We start from the raw sequence: 24,440 nt of genomic DNA, 5'->3' as shown, positions 1-24,440 counted from the left end.
TTGTATGTACCTTGAGTACCTGATACCTGAAAATTGGCCGCCTAACCAAGCTAGCAGGTAGGCATGTGCTCTTAGTACATACTAACACTACGCAATCGGCTACCTTTCGTTCGTCAGAAAATATGTGACGTCTGGGGGCCCTGGGATCTTACTCTATTACAAGATGTTCCTGAACGGGTTATATTCCTTTTGCCTAACTTAATTGACAAATTAAACACAGAAAAGTAAGAACTGTCAATTGTCAAACTATAATTTTGAAAAAGGATAAGTCTGCCGTTTAGTTTCGTAAATAAATATGGATTTTACACCAGATTTACTTGCCTTTCAAGGCGTTTTTATTTCCACAGACAGCGTTCATCCATTCTCAAGGTTGACCGTAAAAGGCGGTAAGTTAAATGGTATAAAAAAATACTAATTGTTCTTCATAATTGCTTAATTTAATTTCAAAACATTTATACTATTTATAGGAAACGAAGAAAAGGTCAAATACATTATTGAACATATGTATCAATTCCTCAAAGACAGAAATTTTATGGACGAAAATAAAGTATTATCCAAAGAACATACACGTTTAATTCGTAAATTTATCCTATACATTATTTTAAACGGGAATTTCAAAACATTAGAAAAGTTGGTAGAAAAAGACGATATTGACTCAGTAATATGGACCATACCGACTGTGCCACATTATTTAATGTGTGAATTAATTTGGAGCTTCCAGGTAGAACATTTTGTGTATGAAATCATCTCATATGCATACCCTCCACTTGCTGTCGAAGTGACTGGAGCGTTTATAGAAAACACAAAGTACTACAATCCATTAGACTGTTCACAAAGGTTGGCTAAAATATCATTAGCATGTTATACATTAATTTGCAGATTAAACATGTTTAAATTTCCCGAACAAGAAAATAATACTTTATTAAGTGAAACCTTAAAGCATTTCCAAAATTGTACCAAAAACTTTGTTGAACCTCCAAATAGTTACAAACTGGAAACGCTTCAAAAAGATGAATTATACATACACAATGGAAGTTGGCTTAGTTCGGCTTTAGTATTACTTTATGATTGCCTTGAAAGATACACAAAAATACATGAAAAGGTCCCTCCTGATTTTGATATTATTTATCAAGTAACTTACATAGAAGCTTCAATAAATAAAAATATACAATTTTACAACATTAATGACTGTCCAAAAAATGTATTAGAAACCATAGGAAATTGCAACACAATACTTTTAGATGCATGCCAGAAACTAATAATGGATGTAAGTGTTGATATATTCTGTGCTTGGAGTGAGTTTGAAGAAAACGGAAAAACCAAACAGCAATCAATTGGTGAATTGTGTCATAAAGTATATACAAAATTGTCAAGCATACCTGTTTTGTGTGAACATCCAATAGTTGCTATGCTACAGCAGATTTCTAGGAAACCAATCGAAGCAAAAGATGTTATAAACTCAACTGATGTTTGTATGATCATTGAGAACATAAACAAAAATGATGATAATATGGAATCCTGGTTACATGCTCTTCTCTACAAAGATGATTTGTGTACCTACAGAGAACTTCTTGATATTATTCATCCTAACATAAATAAATATAGTCCGCAAGAGTGTTTAAAACTGTACTACATCTTGAAACAGGGCATTGTAAACAAAGGCCAGACAGAAGTATTGGCTGTGAAAGCTTTCCATCATTGTGATGTTTCTGACAAACATAAAATACTAACTGAACATTTTGTCAACAATTGCTTTTTTGATATGAAGGAAAATGAACTCTTTACTGATATGAGTACAGAATTTTTCAATAAATTAATTGCAACTTCCAATACTGATATTACTGATGTACTCACACTCTTCTTGCAGAGCCCAAAGAAAGTTTTTGATAAAATTTTCAACTTAGCAACAGAAAACAGCCAACAGGGAGATATTATGTTACAAGTAATGAAATTATTAGACAACTATTGTAATTATTACTATGAAGTTGATACTGAACCTTGTATTTTCAAAGCATTGCAGTATAATCTGGAAATCTGTATAGATACAGAAGAGAAAGAAAATAACTTTATAAGATTTATTTCTGCATTAAAAAACTATGGCATTTTAATTGGATCTAAATTGCTATTATTAACAATAATGCCAAACATTCACAAAGCACTTCTAAATAAAAATATCAATAATATTAATATGCAAATTAAGTTATTACAAAGTGCTTACACTATAGAAGAGCTATTAGAATACAGAGCCCCAATGTTGGCAATGTTAGCCCAGGTCATGGATATTGTACGGTGGAAAATTCATACATTTGTCACTTCAGCACCGACTACTTTACAAAGCACAATCGAACTTCAAACCTCATTTATGGAGACATATGGCACCAGCATACCAGGTATTTACTTTAGAATAATTTAAAACAAAACAAATAGTGATTTGAAAACTGAGTTCAATTGCAAAACACACCAATTAAACTCACTCTAGTTGAATGGCTATGGCACTATTCCGTTCCAGCTTTGTTAAAAATAAGTCATTAAAAATGCAAACTTCATATACATTAAAATTTAGAACTGAATCTACAGATCATAAAAACGAATAGTAAGAAATGTAGTAAGTAACTAACTAGCAATTAAAAGTATATTGTAAGTTAAGTAAATTATTGTGTTTTAGTGAAAGAAGAAAATTGGTTAAAATCAAAGTTGAAAAATACACATCCACTAAACACTTACTACTACAGGAAAATATGGAATCCACCAGGCAATAACTTTTTAGAAATTATAACTGGTACTAAGATGAGGCAACACAGTTCTAAAGACGATATCACAACAACATTGATACAGGTTTTTTAATTCCTTATTAGTCTTATTAATCTTACTAAAAACTTAATATTATAATCATCAAATAAATTAATAGACGGCGCAAGAATTTCAACAAATGGGCACATTGCATCCCTTATCTGTGAATGACATTCAAATGAAGTTTTTGTCATAGTACCAATACCATGAACCAATTAGTGCTCTTATAGTGTAATAATGTGGCATTTTTCACTTATTTAAATTCTTTACCAATTATTTTCAGATAATATGTTCATGCACACAAGAAGAATGGTTTACTATCTGGGATTGTCTTGCTCATTTCGAAGCTAAAATCGTTTTAGATGCCTATTATGAAGCCATGTCTTTAATAGCAAGAATAGAAAGAGACAATAGAACTAATAATACTTGGGCATGCATTTTGTATTGTTACAGAACTCTTCTACATTGTACCCGGGTAAGAACCATATTGTTTGATATGCCTTTCTATTAGATAGCTTATTGTGGTAAACACAAATGCTTTAATAAAATCACTTTATATACGATAATACATTACTGTAGTGTTTGTGTAAATTGTAATTCTCTTTTTAGTACAAATTCTTCAAAGAACCATTAACAAACAATCAAATACTAGATGTTATTAATAACATAACAAGAATGCCGATACTCTGTGATGGACCAAAAGAAGACATGGAACCTTTACTGCTTCCTCTTCTAGCTTATATAGCTGAACGCAAAAATGATTATTCAATTGATCTCTCTAGCTGTGATCTTGTCAAATATGAATGTCTGGTCACTATTATAAACAACATATTTTCTAAGAAATAAGAATAATAGTCGTTGATAACTGATAATAAAACGTTTTCAGTTGTGATGTTAAGCTTTGGTAAATGTAAATGTTCGTTAAATATAAATATTGAAGTATATTTGCATTTTTTAATTAAAAATGATTCACTTTCCCTAATACAAAGAAAGCATTCACAAAGTAATAATCATTAACAATAAACCATATGAAGGCCCACTTGGAGTAATGATTTCGAAAGCCTATGGACATCACAATATGAGTGCCGCTACCCTCCTTGAGAGGTGATGTCGAAGTCTCTATTAGACTGTATAAAGGCTGTCCCACCCTTCAAGCCGAAATACAGGACTGCTTCGTGGCAAAAAAGTTGGTGATTCCTATCCATTGGGTCTACAGTATTACACACAGGTAAATGTCGGTTGGTGATCCCAGCGTTCTAGTAAAATATTCAGATAAAACTGTTCCTCATGCTTCAGCGAATACTAATCACATTTTACGTCACCCACTGGGAGGGATTAGGTCAGTGGCGGATTAAAGGTCCAGAGCGCCCTAGGCAATCACTATCAGTGCCCCTGTACCGGCCATAAATGGCCATCTTCTTTCTTCTTCTCCATCGCTCCCTCATTGCTGAGGATCGTGACTCCGTTTCAACTTGTCGACTGCCATGTAAAAAATGGCCATCATAATACTATAAATTATAACTATTTGTAGCCGCACCTCTACGCCGCCCGACGCTCGAGAACGACGCGCCGACGCAACAAACCCGCTATATTGCTTAATACGAATATGTCGATGCTTGTGCAATATAATCTATTATAGATCAGCATTTAGTTCTTAATAGTCGATATGTTATATGTTTATTTAAAAATTCTGAGCTCGCGCGCCCCTTGTAACTAAACGCCCCTAGGCTCGTGCTTAGTTTGCTTTACGGATAATCCGCCTCTGGATTAGTTGATGCTATTCTACGCCAATCCTATTACATCTACAAAGGATAAGTGAAAAAGGAGAAACCAAAAGCTTTAGCGTTAGACCGAAATGTGTGGCCCTACCCTGGTAGGTATAGTAACCGGCAAACTTCCTGAGCAAATGACCTTGACTGCGCAGAACCGAATTTTAGATCACTTTGGTGGTGAGGGTGAGGCGCGACGGCAGGGGAAATCGTATCGAGCGCGTTATTGGTAGATCAGTCGAACCTTGCGTCCCGCACCGCGCCCTCATTCCGCTTGCTCCCAAAAGTACGCTTGCGTACAGTGAAAAGTCTATCGTTATTAATCGTTAAGTTATTTGTTATAATTGCTTGTTAACTTTGTTGCCACTGCTATTTGTTGAGTGTTTGTTGATTTTTTATAAAAAATACACTATGCCGCGACAAACTGGTGTAGTATTCAAAAGAAAGGGTAGAAAAATTGTGTACGACGTATATTGCTTCATTATAAAACAGGGGAAGAATGATATGGAAAAAGTTACCGGAATGGATAGTTTCGTTCAATCTGTAATAAAAAGATGTAATCATAATAACTACATAACAAACAGCGAAACTCCGTACCTTAGAAAGGCTTGGAAAAATTTAAAGAAGATATAAATTTTAATGGCTCGGTATGAAGTTTACGATGTATTATGAAAGAGCTAGGCTTCAGATGGAAAAAAAAAACAGAAAATAATCGGAAGCTCGTAATTGAAAAAAGTTACATTCGATTACTACGAATCGAATATCTTCAAAAAATAATTATTTATAGACAAAAAAGAACACAAAATAGACCGAACCGACCGAGTTGTAAACTACACCGATGAGCCCTATGTCGACTCATCACGATGATAGCGACTCGGGTAATGAAAACAGTGAGGATGATGGTCAAGATTATGATAACGAAAAAAATTTTTACAAATACCAGCTTCGCTTCAACTGAATCAAGACCTGGCAACAGCTCTAGTTTTGACTTAATAGAAGGAATATTTATTTTACCCCAAGATTAAATTATTACAATTATTAACCTATATTTTTGTTGATGTTCTAATAAATATATAAATAAATACAAATATAAATACAATAATGTTGATTTTAATAATTTAATTGCTTTATGACGTAGAGTAAATAATGTTTTTGCACGTGAGTGTACCATGCGCGAACTTACCCCCACTACGTCAACAAATGCTCAAGAAGTTTGCCGGCTATTATACCTTTGTTTTTTGACCCTAATGCTAAAGACCGAGTGGAAAAGTGATTTTCTGTTAGAGCCAGGCCTTTGTCATTTCCTTAAAATCAGCAACGAAGTCGTAATCGAAATGCTTATAAATTCTAAATCTCATTGAAAACTGAAGAAAGCCCAGTGACTGCCACTGAGTGGGTCGCGACTCAGTGATAGTTTCTGCGAAGCACTACTCTTGCTACAGCTAGTGTTACCAAATTCTCTCAGGTTGACTCCGGGAGCTCAATTACCCGTCCGGGCGTAGCTGAGGTAGCCCCTTAGGCTACCAGCGAATAAGCAGAGAAAAAACTTAAGAAAGCAGTACAGAAACAACTCCGGTGCTATTATTATTAATATTAAATTCATTTATTTTAGATAAATAATAATCCAAATTGAATAGTGAAGGGGTACATGCTACTGCTGCTATTGTTCATGATACTTGCTGTTAATTTTGACGAATGTAAGGAAAGAATTATATAAATTGTGAGGGACGTGTCTAGGGCATTAAATACCTACCTAGTATCTTTTAAATGAAGTGTCCAGGGCGTAGAGAGCGGTTGACTGCCGCGTATTTGTTGTTGACGGCAGCTATAAGTAGTAGGGTGGTAGTGAAAATTATAAATGCGAGATTAAGCCGTAAATGCTACTTTAATTGCGTCTTAACAATTTCGTTGCCGGCCGTTCTTGACGTTATCGGGAAATTATAAATTCTTAAGTTTTATTAAACTCATCATTAGTTCTCATAAGTTCGCAACCCTGTTCCCCTAGCTTCATAAATTCCCGAAGATCTGTTAAATGTTCATAGATAATACACTGAATATTTAAATAAGAATTGGTTATGCTCACGAGTCACGACACCACTGCGGTGTGGCCATATTTAAGAGGTGTGGCCGGCAATTGGCCTTCCTCTGGTTAGAGCCCCATGAGCTCACCTATTCGTCATGTTACGCTGGCGTAACCCTGTAAGGTTACCAGCTTAGGTAGGAAAAAAAAGTGCAAGTTTTTGCGGTGCGTAGTATTGTGGCTTCCTTAATTTTTCATCCTTAAATAATTTTTCTCTTGTAATAGGGAATGCTGTGTATAAGAGAAACGACCTCTTCACCATTTATATATATTTTAAATTATATAAAAATTAATTAAAAATAATTTAATTCCTTCATCTATACATATAAATGAAATTAAAGTGTCTGTTTGTAGTATTGAAATAACCGCTTTTTACTATATGCATATGAATATATATACGGTACATACACCAAAATAACATTTTCTACAATTTTTGCCTATCTGTCTGTCTGTTTGTTCCGGCTAATCTCTAGAACGGCTGGACCGATTTTGACGGCACCTTCACTGATAGGTAGCTGGTGATAAGGCTACTTTTTTAGACTAGCTTCGCCCCGCGGCTTCACCAGCGGTACGACAATAACCGCGGGTAGCATCGCGGGACACAGCTATCAATAATAATGTTTCCGAAGCGAAGCGAGAGCGGGTCGCTAGTCAATAATAAAATTTAATGTTTCCGAAGCGAAGCGAGGGCGGGTGCTAGTCAATAATAAAAATTAATGTTTCCGAAGCGAAGCGAGGGCGGGTCGCTAGTTAAAAATAAAATTTAAGATACCTAGTCTATTATATTACTTCCATTTACAGGAGCAATGAGAAACTAATAACGAGCCATTTAGTGGCCCACGCACGTAAACAATGTTTAAGAGAAACGACTTAGCTCGTTTTCTCCCTCTCTCAAAGTCCGAGTGGTTCGCGAGACGCTCTGTTTCTTTTCTCACTCTCGCTCGTCCAAAATTGTATCTTTTCTCTCCAGTCGGAACCTGTCGCGAGTTAAATTTTACTCTCAATACGCCTAAACAGAAAAAAAGTTGACCAAATCTTTGCGTACGACACCGCTGTGGTGTTGCCGAACGGCAAAGTGTTAACTCACGTCAAGACTAGCGAATACTCAAAAACACACTATGTCTGGAATTGTTGATTTATTAATTTGATAGATTTAAGAACAAAAAGAAAAGAATAGAAATGGTAAGTACGTATTTAATATAAATTGAATCTTAGAGCTATTTACGTAATTACGTATCTGCAAAAGTTAAAATTATATCGAATTAACCACAACGATAGGTAAATAAAATATGCTTAAATCCTACTGGCGTGATATTTAAAATCAAGTATATATGATACACTTTATCTACGGAATAAAGCTAATTTGATAAAAAATTGATACTGTATTATTTTTTCACTAAATTCAAATTTCTTGTTTTGTTCCCATCTGAGAATCTATTAAAAAAATTATTGTTTAACCAAGTAATGTTTCTTAAGGTAAGGCAATGCAGATAGTATAGTAATCGGCAAACTTCGTGAGCAAATGACCTTGACTGCGCAGAACCGAATTTTAGATCACTTTGGTGGTGAGGGTGAGGCGCGACGACAGGGGAAATCGTATCGAGCGCGTTATTGGTAGATCAGTCGAACCCTGCGTCCCGCACTGCGCCCTCATTCCGCTTGCTCCCAAAAGTACGCTTGCGTACAGTGGAAAGTCTATCGTTATTAATCGTTAACTTATTTGTTATAATTGCTTGTGGACTTTGTTGCCATTGCTATTTGTTGAGTGTTTGTTGATTTATTATAAAACATACACTATGCCGTGACAAACTGGTGTAGTACTTAAAAGAAAGGGTAGAAAATTTGTGTACGACGTATATTGCTTCTTTATAAAACATGGGAAGAATGATATGGAAAAATTAAAACAGACTTCGGAAGCAATAAAAACATTAGTGAGTACTGTTAGGTGCATTATTAACGAAGCTAAAGGCTCTGGCTTGCTCGCCGTGTTTCGGACTCCGGGTAAGAAAAGATCAGGGAAGAAGAAAGTTACCGGAATGGATAGTTTCGTTCAATCTGTAATAAAAAGATGTAATCATAATAACTACATAACAAGCAGCGAAACTCCGTACCGTAGAAAGGCTTCGAAAAATTTAAAGAAGATATAAATTTTAATGGCTCGGAATTAAGCTTACGACGGATTATGAAAGAGCTAGGCTTCAGATGGAAAAAAAGGACAGAAAATAATCGGAAGCTGGTAAATGAAAAAAGTAACATTCGATTACTACGAATCGAATATCTTCAAAAAATAATTAATTATAGACAAAAAAGAAGACCGAATCGACCGAGTTGTAAACTACGCCGATGAGCCCTATGTCGACTCATCACGATGATAGCGACTCGGGTGATGAAAACAGTGATGATGATGATGGTCAAGATTATGATAACGAAAAAAAAATTACAAATACCAGCTTCGCTTCAACTGAACCAAGACCTGGCAACAGCTCTAGTTTTGACTTAATAGAAGGAATATCTATTTTACCCCAAGATTAAATTATTACAATTATTAACCTATATGTTTTGTTGATGTTCTAATAAATATATAAATAAATATATATGTTGATTTTAATAATTTAATAGCATTATGACGCAGAGTAAGTAATGTTTTTGCACGTGAGTGTACCATGCGCAAACTTACCCCCACTACGTCGACAAATGCTCAAGAAGTTTGCCGGTTATTATAATAATAAAGTTTCTAAAAAAGCAGTCATTTGTCTTTTAGATCTTGAATAACTTTCCACAATCATATCCCAATTCTTGACACATCTGACACAAATTACTCAGATGATCTCGAGAATTCTTATTATTTGTCCAGTCAGAAGAACGTAACGGTCTCTGAAATTAATAAAAACGAGCATTAATAAAAAATAGGTGCTTAAAATAGCTTATTAATATGTGTATAACATTTCCTTCCCAGTTCCATTTAGGAATAGGTAACAATTTTTCTAATTAATGAAATAATTTACCCATTTAACATAATAATACTGTGTTCACTAACAACATCCGTAAAAAAATTAAACCAAAATTCAACGGCCTTTCAAAATATAATTTAAGGAAGAATAAAGGCCCAGTGGAAAGGTTCGTATTCTGTAGAACAGGGCCAATGGCGTATTCGGACAGCCGCCTAGCCGCGCCGCCGCGCCGAGCCATTTTGAATTTTTGAGTGAACCGCGAGAACACAGCAACTTACACTACAGCGTCCCTAGCGGCATACGTGGGCAAACGTTCCAACTTCATAGAAATTTGAGTTAACCTTTACGCTATCGAGAACGTTAAAAAACTCGTACTAGGCACACAGAGCACGGAAGTTTCCAGCGAAGAGTTCTGGGTAAAATTTGTGTGTGATAATAAATATCCAGAACTACGAAAAACTACTCTGAAACTTCTTACTTTGTTTAGTCAACATACATAAATTTGTGAAGCAGTTTTTTCTAAGATGAATTTCAAAAAGAATCAATTTCGATCTCGACTGACTGATGAACATCTCCAGGATTTAAGTCAATAGCTTGAACCAAATTTCCTTCAAACTTCATACTGATAGGCCGTCACAAAAAAAAACATCTTCCTACTTGTTATGTAAAAAATACCTTTGTAATTTATTTCCGTACCTAATTAAATTTATTTGATTCACAAATATACTTTTTCTATAAAATGCTGTGCGGACTGCAAGGGACATTTCATTTTTTAAATGGATCATGACCGAAACTAATTTATGACCCTGCTCTAAAATACGAAAATTGAATATATATTTTGTTTGAGCGGATTAGATGTACAAAAGATTTGAAAAAGGGTTATGGGGAGGGTACCATAAAATAATGCCTTAGTAACTATTTAAAATGCAGACAATATCAGTATCATTTATTTTGTTCAAAATTACCACATTCATAATTTATATTGCCGAGTGCAGTGCATTACGTGAATGTATGTACTTACTAGGTGTTTGTTTAAGGAATCAAAACAAAAAAAAATACATACCTACTCATAACACAATTAGGTAATAGCTAGTAATTACACAACTAGGTAATACCTAGTTATGTTATGAGTATTTAAATTCATTCCAATTGGTATCTACTTACTTGAGTGCGAGCGTACACCTTCTTCCGGCATCGTGTACAGATTTGATATTTTTGGGGCCATGATTTGCGACTGCTCCAAGCATTTCCGCAAACACAAATGTATTTACCGAAGCACGGCTTGTTCGTTCCCGAACTATGTGGTGTACTCTTGTTAAGAAAAGTAAGTAAATAAGTGTAATAATATATTAGATATCTATTATTATTCAATGGTTTCAAAATTTATTTTAATCAAATACATAGTTAGAAATTACATGCCGAATATGTTCGGCATGTAATTTCGTAATGTACGCTTCATTTCATAAAATGAAGCGTACTAAATTTCTTTGCGGTTTCTAAGTGGCCTCAATATTAAGAAATATTATTTTTTGCACAAAGACAATTATTGTACGTTTATACCTATTTATGTAGGCTTTAATGTACATGGCAGGGGGAGCTCAAATATACTATCTGTCCGGTAGTATATTACTGAGTGCACGACCACGCGATCCCGCCTTCCCTGAGCTGCTATAGACCACAACCTACTCTTCCCTGGCTACAGTATCCTGTCCTTCCTACTCCTGACTCCCCTCTTCATCTTTTTAATACCCATCCCTACACGCGGCTCTCTCCCGCTTAACACACAAAATCTGACTTGGCGAGGAAGGCAACACAAAGCAGATATGTAACGTGACTTGGCGGATTCGGCGGGTCAGCAAGGCAAGGTGGATGGCCTAGGGCGACGGTGGAGGGCATATAGTCACCGTCAGCCAGACACAACATCCAACCCCTTCTTCAGTCGTAGCGGTTTCCCGTTTCACTGATCCAAGAAGGGATAGGACGAGGGTGTACGCCTGCGTGAGCGCAAACGTTTGCGCACCTCCTGCGTATCGGACCGCTATGATTCGGTCGCCATGGCCGAAATTGGTTGGATCGATGAATCATAATGTACATAGACGACGTTTCGCTGTTCTTGTCACGAAAGAATTTAACATAAAATAAGGACTGACTTCAGCTATAGCACTAACTTAAATTATTGTGTATAGTAGGAGTAGTATATTATATTATGTAATATATTTTAATGAGTAGCATGAGCTTATGTAGTCTCACTGAAGATCTTCGTAAAAAACAAGTCATATCTATCTCTATCTACACGTGGACAAATTTAGGTACGAGGAATCGAAAAAAATGTCTAAGCAAACTTTTATTTATTTAAGAATTGTTAAAAAGTTATTAAGAATAATAAAATTATAAACTTGTAGTAATAAATTTCATTCAATAATCAATAGTTACAAAACTAAGAAAAAAAAACGCTTTTGTAGCTAGCTGAACTAAACGTTAGAAAATAAATTTCTTAAGTTCTAAAGCAAACAGAAAAAATCTTCTAAAGAAAAAATCATTTTATCGTGAAAATGAATGGTATGCGAGGTGTCAATAATAATTATTGTAAATTATTGAGACAACACTAAATACTGATTACAATATATACAGGGTGTCCCAGAAAGAATGGATAATCACGAAACACATAGTAGAGTTATTAGGGACTCAAAATAAAAAACTAAAATTAAATTTCATATCCAAATTAAAAATAAAGAAATAAATAATATGTAGTTTAAAAAAACTAACAAAATACGCTTTTATAGAAAATCCAACTAAAAAATAGAAAATAAATTTTAATAAATTTGAATTCAAAATAGTGTAAGAAAAAATTATTTTATTGTAAAAAAGCGTGAGGTGCTTTTCAGGATATTATCAAAATAACTCATATCTATATGTATAAAAATGAATTGCTGTTCGTTACTCTAGCTAAAACTCGAGAACGGCTGGACCGATTTGGCTAATTTTGGTCTGGAATTATTCGTGGAAGTCCAGGGAAGGTTTAAAAGTTAGATAAATATGAAAATGCTCGGAATTGAATAAAAATAGCAATTTTGTTTTTTCTTTGATGTGTCCTCCGTCTGTCCGATTCCTTTTGTTTGTTTTAAGTGTATTTTATACAAAAGTTTAGGTCTTTTCTTTATCGATTGAGGCACTACGAAGTCTGCCGGGTCAGCTAGTCTGTTCATAAAATATTTATAACTACTGATACCATGCACCCCACGCTTTTTTTATTCTATTTTTTAGTGGGATTTTTTATAAAAGTGTATTTTGTTAGTTTTTTTAAACTATTGTTTATTTTTCATTTTTTAGTCGAAATTCAATTTCTTTATTTTTTTATATTTCCAATTTTTTTTTAATATTGAATTGTCATCGGTCCTTAGTAAGTATACCAAATTTCAAATTTAATCGGACGTTTTGAAGGGGGTCAAAATCATGTTCAAAGATTCCGTTACTAACATACATACGGCTGAAGCTAAAAAAAGCGTATCAAAAATACCAAATTTCATGATTAAAATTTAAGTTCACATTAACTTTTATAAGATATTACACTAGCTACTCATACGATTTCATGCATAGTCCATGTAGAATATTATAACACCAAAAAGCCTGGTTATTTATTTGTAGCTATTCTTTACCTATTCCAGAAACGCACAGCAGTATGGAAAATATCAAATTTTTTTTTAAAATACGTAATTTGGGTACTACCTGTATTTTTTTATTTTGTGTCCCCAATATCTCTACTATGAGGTGTTTGAGGATTAACCATTCTTTCTGGGACACCCTGTATATGTATTTGCAACAAATGGACTTTTTGCCGGGAACACGAGGAGCTCTGTTGTGTGAATTATTTATTTTTATTTTAAGAAATAATCTTCATGTTTAAATGTTTGATAATGGTGTTTTATTATGTGTATATAGCATCTGTACAAATGTGGGAAAATGAAACAAAGCCGCTGGAAGTTGCTTCTCGGGTTCTTCCAAAAATTCCATTGAAAAAACCTTAGTTAAAAACGACAATTTTATGCAGACTTTAATTCATCTCATCGCGTTAAATATAATTTCACTCCAATTCATTAAAGACTCAAAATAATCAATCTCATTTGACTTAATATTGTAACAGAATAAAAGACTTCGGCTAAAGGTATCGGTATAAAGTGATAAATCAAAAAAAAAAAATACGACAATAACCGCTCTTGGGCATTTATGAAAAAAAGGAATTTAATGTTTCTTTTCTGCAATATCATTCTTACTTTGGTATCTTTTCGTCATTATACCATTGTTTTTTCGATGATTGCAATTTTTAATTAGCTAAAAACAAGCAAATTCAAATAAATCAACTAAATTTTCATAATTAACATTATAATAGTTTTGAACACTTTTTCGATTTCTCCTAAATAAGTCCACGAGTGTACTCCACTTCACTTATGTCAACAACAAAGTTACCTAAAGTTTCTTACCGTTTGTTTCGATGAATTGTATGTACAAATTTCACAAACTTGATTAACGACAATCAAATTATTAACAGCCCTTCTATTGCAATGCTGACATCGTTCCCGAGAATCACACTAAAAACAAAATAAAATTATTAAAAGCAATAGGTAACAAAAACATATTTCGAAATGGTTGGCTTACCTCACTGGACCAAAAGCAACCCATATTCAATCAAATGAATGTGATTTTAACTATGTCGGAATGCTTCTACTTTCTATGACTGTTATCCTCAAAATGATAGATGACAAACACATGCACAAACTTTGACAAATAAAATTTGACCAATAGCTAGGCAGCGCTCGACTAAACTTCACGGGCATGCAAAGTGCAAACGTTGAAAATACTATCATGTTTCACAATTGTTTGGGTTCTGTTTGGGGTTCACTTAAACAAAAAATATTTTTTTAGTTCTCGTGGTGTATTTCTGTTAAGAAATGTATAAAATACAGATGGGCTCACAATTTTCTAAAGGGATGAAACTATTCATGAAACGAAAGAAAAATAAAACTATTCTATGTTTTTTTTTATTGCTTAGAAGGGTGGACGAGCTCACAACCCACCTGGTTTTAAGTGGTTACTGGAGCTCATAGACATCTACAACGTAAATGCGCCACCCACCCTGAGATATAAGTTCTAAGGTCTGAGTATAGTTACGACGGCTGCCCCACCCTTCAAACCGAAACGCATTACTGCTTCACGGCAGAAATAGGCAGAGTGGTAGTACCTACCCTTGAGGACTCACAAAAGGTCCTACCACCAGTAATTACGCAAATTATAATTTTGTGGGTTTGATTTTTATTACACGATGTTATTCCTTCACCGTGGAAGTCAATCGTGAACATTTGCTAAGTACGTATTTCGTTAGAAAAATTGGTACCCGCCTGCTGGATTCGAACACCGGCACATCGCAAGATACGAATGCACCGGACGTCTCATCCTCTAGGCCACGACTTTAAAGTTTTTCTGTAAAGACAAGTTTTTCTTTTCTAATATTATGACCATGTAGCGTGTTTGGAATGATCTACTACAGTAGTTTACGTTTCATAAGATAAGTACTGTACCGATTCAGGAAGCGAATATGAATTTCATGAAACTGTCTTAATTTTTCACTGATGGACCTAGGCCAAGGCTTGCCAAAATACCCGGTCCTGTCCAACTGGCATCCAGTGGATTCCCGCGACCCGTAGTAGGTCGCCGGTCGACCTTAAGCTGTCCTATAAGGAGATCATACTGTTATATGTATTTTTTATTCCTGTGTATAGATTAATTACAACTTGAATATGGCGACCCACCCTGAGAGACAGGCTCTGTTACACCTTCGAACCGGCACTATGACTGTTCCATAGTGAAAATAGGCATTACGTACTAGATAATCAATACGGAACCCTTCAAGGAAATGTTCAGTTAAACACTCTAAGGAACTTAACGTTTCTTAGAAAGAGTAAGCTCCAGTGTTTGGTTTGGTATATAATATTTTAAGCCTCGGATACACTAGGGGACAAATTATCCCACAACGTGACGCGCAACACTATATCTACGTGACTCTGCGACGTTGCACCGAGACCCGCAACATGTCCCTAAACATTTTGCGGAGCATTTACGTGACCCGGGACATTTTGCCACTGTTGGCAGCTCCCGTACTGAGAGCGGGTGCACGTGCTGCGCGTCAGTGCCGCGCAGGTCATAGATAATAGATAATACACTTATTATTGCGCAGGTTGTCGCTGATTGTGGACGCGTGCGCAACGTGTCTTTCAACATGTCGATAGTGTGGGAAAACGAAACGGTACTTACTACATTTGATCGAACTCTACCATAGTTATGGATTGCTGTGGGATACTTCAAATCGTGACAACCGAAATAAATTTAAAAAAAATGACGCGTGGGAGGACATAGAAAAGACCCTAAATATACCAAAAAAATAAATAGAAAATAAAATGCATACACTTCGTTCCCAATTTATCCGGGACAAAAAGAAGATAACATCGTCGAAAACTACGGGTAGTGGACGAGCCTATGTTAAGTCCAGTACGTGGTTTGCTATTATGACGCCTGGCTAGCGTGTACGCTGTACAGCATATCTCGCGACAATTTTGTCCCCTAGGCTCTTTATTGACGAGCGACATGTTCGGGGCATGCTGCACAATTTGTCCCCTAGTGTATCCGAGGCTTTATTGATAGCTCTAACTTTTCAAATGTTCCACTTCTTTTGCGCTCACACTGAAAAAAAGAAATAATTTTATATTCAATTGTTTAAAAAGAAAGTTGCTATCTTTACATAGAACTTAATTGCCATTACGATTTACGCGAGACTTTAAAAAAGATTTACTGCTTTGCAATAACGTGAAATAAAACAATGCAGTTTACATTGTGCCACCATCGTTCATTTTTGTTTCAAATGAATTCCTTTTAGCTACAAAACTATAAACAATAGGTAGTTTAAAATAAAACTTACAAAGCAATTACTGATGAAAATAGATAGTATTGAGTACAAAACGTTCCACAGTTTACGGCATCAAGTATTATCTTTTTTTTTATTGCTCTTGTAGGCAGACGAGCATACGGCCCACCTGATGGTGAGTGGTTACCGTCGCCCATGGACTTCAGCAATGCCAGGGGCAGAGCCAAGCGGCTGCCTACCGTTAAACAATCTGCTTCATTACGGATCCTCCCGATCCATTGACGGTGCTTTTAGGTACCACAAGCACCGGTCACCGTCCTCGTGGAACCCGTCGCTTACGACGAAGGGCTCGATGAGTAAATTAGCCCACAGACACAGTTTCTCGCCGGATCTTCACAGTGGGTCGCGTTTCCGATCCAGTGCTAGATTCTGCGGATAGTGGATCGGGAGGATCCGAAATGACGTGTCAATATCATGCTACTATGGTCAATCAGAGGAATCGCGGAATCACAAGCTACCGCAATGCATCCCGCGTCCATAGTAAAAATCAATGTAGGCTATCCTGGTGGACCAAAGAACTAACGAACTTAAAAATGAGGTTAAAAGAATCAGAAGCAAGATTAGGAAGGCAAACCCTAGAAGAAGGCCGCTTCTGATAAAAGATTATCAAGAAAGGTTAAAAGAATATAAACACACAATAATCACAACGAGGACCACCAGTTAGAATATACATCACGACAGAAGAGAGAATCGATGTGGGATAAATTCTACCGCATTATACGTACTAACAATAGAAGCAGAGATGAGGTAATGCTCAAGAAAGGGAATGATGTCCTCGAGCCCCTCCAATCCGCAGAACTACTAGCTGACACATTCTATCCTAAGGACAATAAAGATATCGAAAAAGAAGAACATCACCGCATACGAGAGGAGATAGCTGCATGGAGGGAGAAAATGATCGGAGAGAAGGACCCTGTAGTGTGCAGCTCGCCTAGCCTTATATTTGTAATTGCACACACTAAATCATGACAGAATTACATGAATTGTCGACTTGAACAGTTCTCTTTTATTTCACCTACAACACTCCAATACATGGCGACCCTTAGCCAGCAGTTAAAATTTTGCAACATACATCTGAATAAATTATGAACAAATGAAGTCGTCGTGGTCTAAGGAATAAGACGTCCGGTGCATTCGTGTTGAGCGATGCGCCGGTGTTCGAATCTCGGGCGGGTACCAATTTTTCTAATGAAATTCGTACTAACAAATGTTCACGATTGACTTCCACGGTGAAGGAATAACATCGTGTAATAAAATTGAAACCCGCAAAATTATAATTTGCGTAAATACTGGTGGTAGGACCTCTTGTGATTCCACACGGGTAGGTACCACCGCCCTGCCTATTTCTGCCGTGAAGCAGTAATGCGTTTCGGTTTGAAGGATGGGGCAGCCGTTGTAACTATACTGAGACCTTACAACTTATATCTCAAGGTGGGTGGCGCATTTACGTTGTAGATGTGTATGGGCTCCAGTAACCACTTAACAACAGGTGGGCTGTGAGCTCGTCCACCCATCTAAGCAATAAAATAAAAAATACAATTATGAAGAATAGAAGTTTGTGAAGACGAGAAGAGGAAAGAATATTTTCAAATTACAGAAGATTGATTTGGATAAAGCGATGAAAACAATATAAGAACACAGAAAAGGGTGTTGCTGCCGGGAGCCGGGAGAATGCTCAGGCCTTATGATGAGAGGATATGCAGGGCGCCGGGAGATAAATTGTACGGGTCCGAGGTGGAGCAGCTAGGAGTCAGTTCGAGTCCAATGCTTAGGAGTTCATTCACCCATGCTACGTAAGACGTCATGACCTACTTATACGTTGACAGTAAATACATGCTTACTGCAATGTAAGTTTTTGCTCTGATAATGTAATTTTTTTTTACGTTGTTTTAATGTTCTGTATTATATGTGATTATTAAGTTCATGCGGAATTTCTTTATATTCAGTTTAAAGAAATTATGTCACAACAATTGCGAGATTTACATGCTAATTTAGAATATTTAAGAGAATATATAGTAAAACTTGGTCCAAATAGGCGTACAGAGAATTTAGGTTTTAAGAAACTAGAGGAAGCTCAAAAATAATATAGAAAATTGGAGTATATTTTGACTCAATTGAAACAAGAAATTCAAGATCAGAAATTAAATAAAAAATCTTGTGAGATTTTCCAAACATTAATTGATGAGATACGGCATAATTTTAAGAAAATAGAGTTTATTTTCTTTGAGAGATAGTAGTAGTCAAAGTAGTTCTAAAGATTTGATAGAATATTCTAATTGTGCTACAAAAATGTCAGACTCATTTGATATTAAAACTGCAATTTCCCTGTTGCCGGTAATGAATGGCCAGGAGCAGGTGACAAATCAACTTATCGATGGTATTCTTCTTTATAGTTCGCTCATCAATGATGACAGTAAAAGTAAATTAATAGATTTCGTATTAAAAACACGTCTCTCACCTAGTGCAAAACTGCGCCTTAAAGCTAAGTATACTGACATCGAAAGTTTGGTAGGAGATATTCGCGTTTATTTGTTACCGAAAAAATCGGCTGTAGCATTACAAACCCAATTATCAAAGTTACTCAAGGTATAAGTATACGACCAAGGACGTATAGTCGTATGACTATAGAAAAATTTGGTTCTGAGATTGAGGAGTTGGATCCTTCATTCATCTCCTGTGGTGCTTTTTTTAAAATATAAATATATCTATTCTCCTTTTATGGTGTTTTTCAATTTAACTTGATTTTAAAATATCTGCCTTTAACATTTAACTTTCTATAACATTTTACATCTACATGTAAAATGTCATATGATTATGTGTAGTGCCGGATTAAGCAAGCGCGGGGCCCGTAGCAAATTATTTCAAAGAGCCCTTGATCTACTATGGGTTCTTATGTATAAAATGGTAAAAAAACACTGTGTCGGGTAAGAGTGCTTGCATACGTCAGACTTTTTGTAGAGCTGATTATCAGGCTGATTAAAATTCTACACGTTTTTATACAAACAACTTTTTCTTAATAAGTCACTCAAATAAATTAAACTCGGGTAGACATGAGTGGGTTTAAATATGCGGGGCCCCCGTTCGCGCGGGGCCCGTAGCAATTGTTACTCTTGCTACATGGTTAATCCGGCACATTTAACACGTGCATGTGCTATATAACATTTTTATATGTAAAAAAAAACAAAAATTAAAATGTTTGAAGTTGTGGGACAGTCCGATTTTGCTAGGGTCATTTTTTTTGAAAAACACCCTATTGCAAATACCCGTGAGCCACGCTAACGACGGCCCGCGTGATCGCAAGCTCATCTACCTTCGTTGACATTAAAAAATATGTAACAAATTTTGAAGACCGCATCTAATCTATAGGTACTAATATATAAATCTACAGTGGTTTTTACAGATGTTCCGTTATAACTACTGAACCGTGCATCGGATTGACTTGAAACTTGGTATTCATATAGAAAATACATGTACTTACTGGATAGGCTAATATTTATATTAGTGTTGAACTCCCTAATAATAATGACAATAAGTAATAATGTTAATTTTAAATGCCTAGCGAAGCGAGCGAGTGCGGCTAGTCTCACTATAATTTCAATTACTTTAACTTACCTGTCGATTCCAAACATTAGGTAGGCACCTACAACTAAATGGCCAAAACATAATGTACTGTCATAAAGTTTTGACGTAAAATGTCTTCTTTCAAATTTTAAGTGTACTTAAACGAAAATGCTATTCAATATCTTATTTTCTTTTTGCAGTTGCGAAAGTAAAAATAATGAAAACAATATTGTCAACGATGCTTTCCCTAGTTCTGATCATTTGTTCGGGATAGCAGGAACGCTACTGGTGACTGCAGTGTGCTGGGTTATTTTTAAAATGGTCAGTAAGTTGACATTTTTATACAGTGCGTCCAATTTGAATTACATTTTAAATCCGAATATTTCTACTATAGATGGTATTTAATTTTTTCGCTGTCGAGATCTTGTCCCAAATTTGGAAAAAGTAGAAGTCTGTCGGCACCAGGTATGGTGAGTACGTTCGATAACAAAACGTCGAATCATAGCTCTTGTAGCTTAGAGATCGTCTGGTCTGCGGTATAAAGTCGAGCGTTGTCGTTTAGGAGCAGTGGGGACGAGCAATTAACCAAGGCTGGATATTCGCGAGCTCCTCCATCATTGTGTCCAGTTCTTCACAGAACACATCACACAATGCTGGTGCCGTTCAGTACGAAGCTGTGAATTATTACTGCACTAGATCACTAAGCAATGACCATGTCTTTTTAGGGCTAAATTTTAGTTTGGTTCATTGCTTAGTATCTGACAATAGTTTACAAGCAATAAAAAAAAACTGACAAATATGAACACCCCTTACGATTATCAAAAGAATCATTTTTTTATCGCAAGCGATAATGCGGTTCAAAATCCCTTCGTTTCCGCCTGTGTGCTTAGTGCGAGTATTTTGCCCCTGGCTTACCGCCAGGAGCGCTGTTCCAGCACCATACAAATTTAAGTTAACTTTTACGCTTGAAAAGTTAAAAAACTCGCACTAAGCACGCTGTTATGCAATACAAGACATACCATAACGCGTTCGTCGTCATTCCGATAGAGGCACCCGTCACGTGCGGACGTGCTCATCGTCCACTCGATCGCCCGGTCTTTGTTCGCCCGGCTTTTGTTAGCCCGGCCATTGTTCGCGCGGCCTGTGTTCGTGGTACATCTGCCGACTAAGTGCTCTTTCTGGAAGTTTTTATTTGTTTTGTTTCCTTTTGTTGTTTCTGTGTTCGTGGTACATCTGCCGACAAAGTGGTTTCCTGCAAGTATTTATTTGTTTTGTTTCTTTTCGTAATTTCTGTTTTGTTGTGCTTTTTCTTTGTCCTGTAGTAATCGCGCCGCATTGCCACCTGTGTTCAATAGAACCGCTCAGGTCCGAGAAGTTGGGGCCTCGCCGCAAGGCGAGTGTTTTCAAGACCCGGGGCCGCCCCACCTGGGTACTCAGCGATCATGGACGCTGTATTCGCGGAATTCCTCCGACTTCGCCACCCACAGCTCGCCTCGGAGTTTCTGGCCTTCAAGGCCAATCACACTGCGAGCCCTCTCGAGGACTCCGCCGCGCTCGCTGCTCCTGCGTCGCCTGTACCTGCGTGCAGAGCTTCTGCATTGAGCACCGCAGCCTCTGTCGTGCCTGCCGCTCCCGTGTCGCCTATACTGGCGAGAAAAGCTGCTGCGTCGTCCGCCGTGACCATCGTTTCAGCTGAGCGATCATCCGCGGCCTCCGTCGCCCCCTCTAAAACACTTACACTTGCTCGTAGGTCGCCTGCACCCGCCTCCTCGTGCTCCGACTCTGACTCGGACATGGAGGTCGACCTCGCCCCCGCCTCATCGACGGATGGATTCACCCTGGTACAGAAGGGTAAGAAGCGTGCCGCGGAGTCTCGAGCTCCCGCGGCCGCTAAAATTAGCAAAGCCGTGAACGCGTCGCGCCCCCGCCCTCAGACTCCCGTTGCGCCCCCAGCCCGTGCCACTCCGTCGCCGCGTCCGGTGGCACAAAATAAAACCCAGACCCCTCCCCCGGTTATCCTTCAGGAGAAGGCAGCTTGGGATCGAGTTTGCCTGGCCCTTAAGGCCAAAAATATAAATTTCACGAATGCCCGTAACCTCGCGAACGGCATTCAAATTAAGGTTCAAACACCCGACGACCATAGGGCCCTCTCTTCTTACCTCCGTAAGGAGCGTATAAGTTTCCATACGTATACGCTCCAGGAGGAGCGCGAACTCCGCGTTGTAATACGCGGAATCCCTAAAGAGTTAGATATAGAGCTCGTAAAAGCCGACCTGTTAGAACAAGGCCTACCAGTGAATTCTGTGCACCGTATGCACACCGGTCGCGGTAGGGAGCCATATAATATGGTTCTAGTCGCTCTCCAGCCTACCCCCGAGGGTAAGAAAATCTTTAACACACAGACCGTCTGTAGGCTCTCTGGTATCGCTGTCGAAGCCCCCCATAAAAAAGGCACTCCTAGCCAGTGCCATAACTGTCAATTGTACGGGCACTCTTCCCGTAACTGTCACGCGCGCCCCCGATGTGTTAAGTGTTTGGGCGATCACGCCACGGCCCTCTGCGCTCGCGACCAAAAAACCGCGACGGAACCGCCTAGCTGCGTCCTGTGTCGAACACAGGGTCACCCCGCGAATTACCGTGGTTGCCCCCGAGCCCCTAAAATAAATCGCCGCGTCGCCCGCCAAAACCGCCTCCGAGCTTCCGGCCCAGACATCAAAGCCTCGGCACCCTCTGCGTCGCAGGCTAAGCCAGCGTTCGTTCCGGCGGCGGTGCCCAGTGTCTCGGCCTGGGCAAAACCGCTGCCGTACACGAACACGGCTACAACTCCTTCCTCCGCGATTCGTCCCGCCCCCGCGACTCGTCCCTCTCCCGCGACTTGCCCTCCGACCGCGTCCGACAATCTCGCTTTAGCGATCGACTTCTTTCAGTCGATCAACTTTGAGCGCGTTAACGCTTTGGGCGACGCCATTCGCGCTGCCTCCACTGCACAACACTTTATCGCCGTTGTGCAGGAATACGCCGACGTATACGCGTCATTAAATACGTACGTCCTCCCCTCACTCCGCCGGTAATCAATGGCGTATATAAGTAGAATAAAGCCCCTATCCGTAACGATAGGATTTTTTAACGCTTACGGTCTCGCAAATCAACGTGATCAGGTTTCTGACTTTTTGCGTGACCACCAAATTGATATCTTTTTAGTGCAGGAGACCCTACTTAAGCCCGCGCGCCGTGACCCTAAAATCGCGAACTATAACATGGTCAGGAACGACAGGCTCTCTGCCCGTGGTGGTGGTACCGTCATTTACTATAGAAGAGCCCTGCATTGCGTCCCGCTCGATCCTCCCGCGCTCGCTAATATCGAAGCATCAGTGTGCCGAATCTCACTGACGGGACACGCGCCGATCGTTATCGCGTCCGTTTATCTTCCACCGGATAAGATCGTTCTAAGCAGTGATATCGAGGCGCTGCTCGGTATGGGGAGCTCTGTCATTCTGGCGGGCGACCTAAATTGTAAACACATCAGGTGGAACTCACACACCACAACCCCGAATGGCAGGCGGCTTGACGCGTTAGTCGATGATCTCGCCTTCGATATCGTCGCTCCGCTAACCCCGACTCACTACCCGCTAAATATCGCGCATCGCCCGGATATACTCGACATAGCGTTATTAAAAAACGTAACTCTGCGCTTACACTCGATCGAAGTAGTTTCAGAGTTAGATTCAGACCACCGTCCCGTCGTTATGAAGCTCGGTCGCGCTCCCGATTCCGTTCCCGTCACGAGGACTGTGGTGGATTGGCACACGCTGGGCATCAGCCTGGCTGAATCTGATCCACCATCGCTCCCGTTTAACCCGGACTCTATCCCGTCTCCTCAGGTTACCGCTGAAGCCATAGACATCTTAACGTCACACATCACCTCGACATTAGATAGGTCATCGAAACAAGTTGTAGCGGAGGACTTCCTTCACCGCTTCAAATTGTCCGACGATATTAGGGAACTCCTTAGAGCTAAGAACGCCTCGATACGCGCCTACGACAGGTATCCTACCGCGGAAAATCGTATTCGAATGCGTGCCCTACAACGCGACGTAAAGTCTCGCATCGCCGAAGTCCGAGATGCCAGATGGTCTGATTTCTTAGAAGGACTCGCGCCCTCCCAAAGGTCTTACTACCGCTTAGCTCGTACTCTCAAATCGGATACGGTAGTAACTATGCCCCCCTCGTAGGCCCCTCAGGCCGACTCGCGGCGTTCGATGATGACGAAAAAGCAGAGCTGCTGGCCGATACATTGCAAACCCAGTGCACGCCCA

The 24,440-nt window shown here is 38.4% G+C and overlaps 2 protein-coding genes and 1 pseudogene across 4 annotated transcripts; 2 read left to right on the top strand and 1 right to left on the bottom strand.

Moving 5' to 3' along the window:
• Window positions 1-172: 172 nt before the first annotated feature.
• On the top strand, window positions 173-3,734 carry LOC114247981 (uncharacterized). 3 transcript variants are annotated; one of them, XM_089732952.1, is made up of 6 exons: window positions 257-386; window positions 468-721; window positions 880-2,390; window positions 2,666-2,835; window positions 3,074-3,265; window positions 3,400-3,734. In XM_089732952.1, the coding sequence occupies exons 3-6, from the start codon at window positions 887-889 to the stop codon at window positions 3,634-3,636; spliced, it is 2,103 nt and encodes a 700-aa protein (XP_089589078.1). In that variant the 5' UTR covers window positions 257-386; window positions 468-721; window positions 880-886; the 3' UTR covers window positions 3,637-3,734. The 3 variants fall into 3 exon arrangements, with proteins under 3 accessions (XP_028036881.2, XP_089589076.1, XP_089589078.1); XM_028181080.2 differs by having other exon boundaries at window positions 173-386; window positions 468-2,390; XM_089732950.1 differs by lacking the exon at window positions 468-721 and having other exon boundaries at window positions 249-386.
• Window positions 3,735-7,819: 4,085 nt separating this feature from the next.
• On the bottom strand, window positions 7,820-14,793 carry LOC114247985 (zinc finger CCHC domain-containing protein 24). The gene is made up of 4 exons (XM_089732949.1): window positions 14,244-14,793; window positions 14,069-14,176; window positions 10,755-10,901; window positions 7,820-9,513 (listed from the first exon to the last, which is right to left on the bottom strand). The coding sequence occupies exons 1-4, from the start codon at window positions 14,265-14,267 to the stop codon at window positions 9,397-9,399; spliced, it is 396 nt and encodes a 131-aa protein (XP_089589075.1). The 5' UTR covers window positions 14,268-14,793; the 3' UTR covers window positions 7,820-9,396.
• Window positions 14,794-18,489: 3,696 nt separating this feature from the next.
• LOC149501465 (uncharacterized) lies at window positions 18,490-19,262 on the top strand (annotated as a pseudogene).
• Window positions 19,263-24,440: the final 5,178 nt, after the last annotated feature.

The sequence above is a fragment of the Bombyx mandarina genome, chromosome 15 (genome assembly GCF_030267445.1).
Source record: "Bombyx mandarina strain Sakado chromosome 15, ASM3026744v2".
In the NCBI taxonomy this organism is placed as follows: domain Eukaryota; kingdom Metazoa; phylum Arthropoda; class Insecta; order Lepidoptera; family Bombycidae; genus Bombyx; species Bombyx mandarina.
This window is presented reverse-complemented; position numbering and strand designations above follow the sequence as displayed.

Bases quoted from the DNA above. Each gene is read 5' to 3' on its own strand.
- LOC114247981 (XM_028181080.2), top strand. From the start codon at position 296: ATGGATTTTACACCAGATTTACTTGCCTTTCAAGGCGTTTTTATTTCC. The intron at 2,391-2,665 runs GTATTTACTTTA...ATTGTGTTTTAG, and splicing joins ATATGGCACCAGCATACCAG to TGAAAGAAGAAAATTGGTTA. The intron at 3,266-3,399 runs GTAAGAACCATA...TTCTCTTTTTAG, and splicing joins CTCTTCTACATTGTACCCGG to TACAAATTCTTCAAAGAACC.
- LOC114247985 (XM_089732949.1), bottom strand. From the start codon at position 14,267: ATGGGTTGCTTTTGGTCCAGTGAG. The intron at 14,177-14,243 runs GTAAGCCAACCA...TTTTGTTTTTAG, and splicing joins GTTGCTTTTGGTCCAGTGAG to TGTGATTCTCGGGAACGATG. The intron at 9,514-10,754 runs GTAAGTAGATAC...TATTAATTTCAG, and splicing joins AGGTGTACGCTCGCACTCAA to AGACCGTTACGTTCTTCTGA.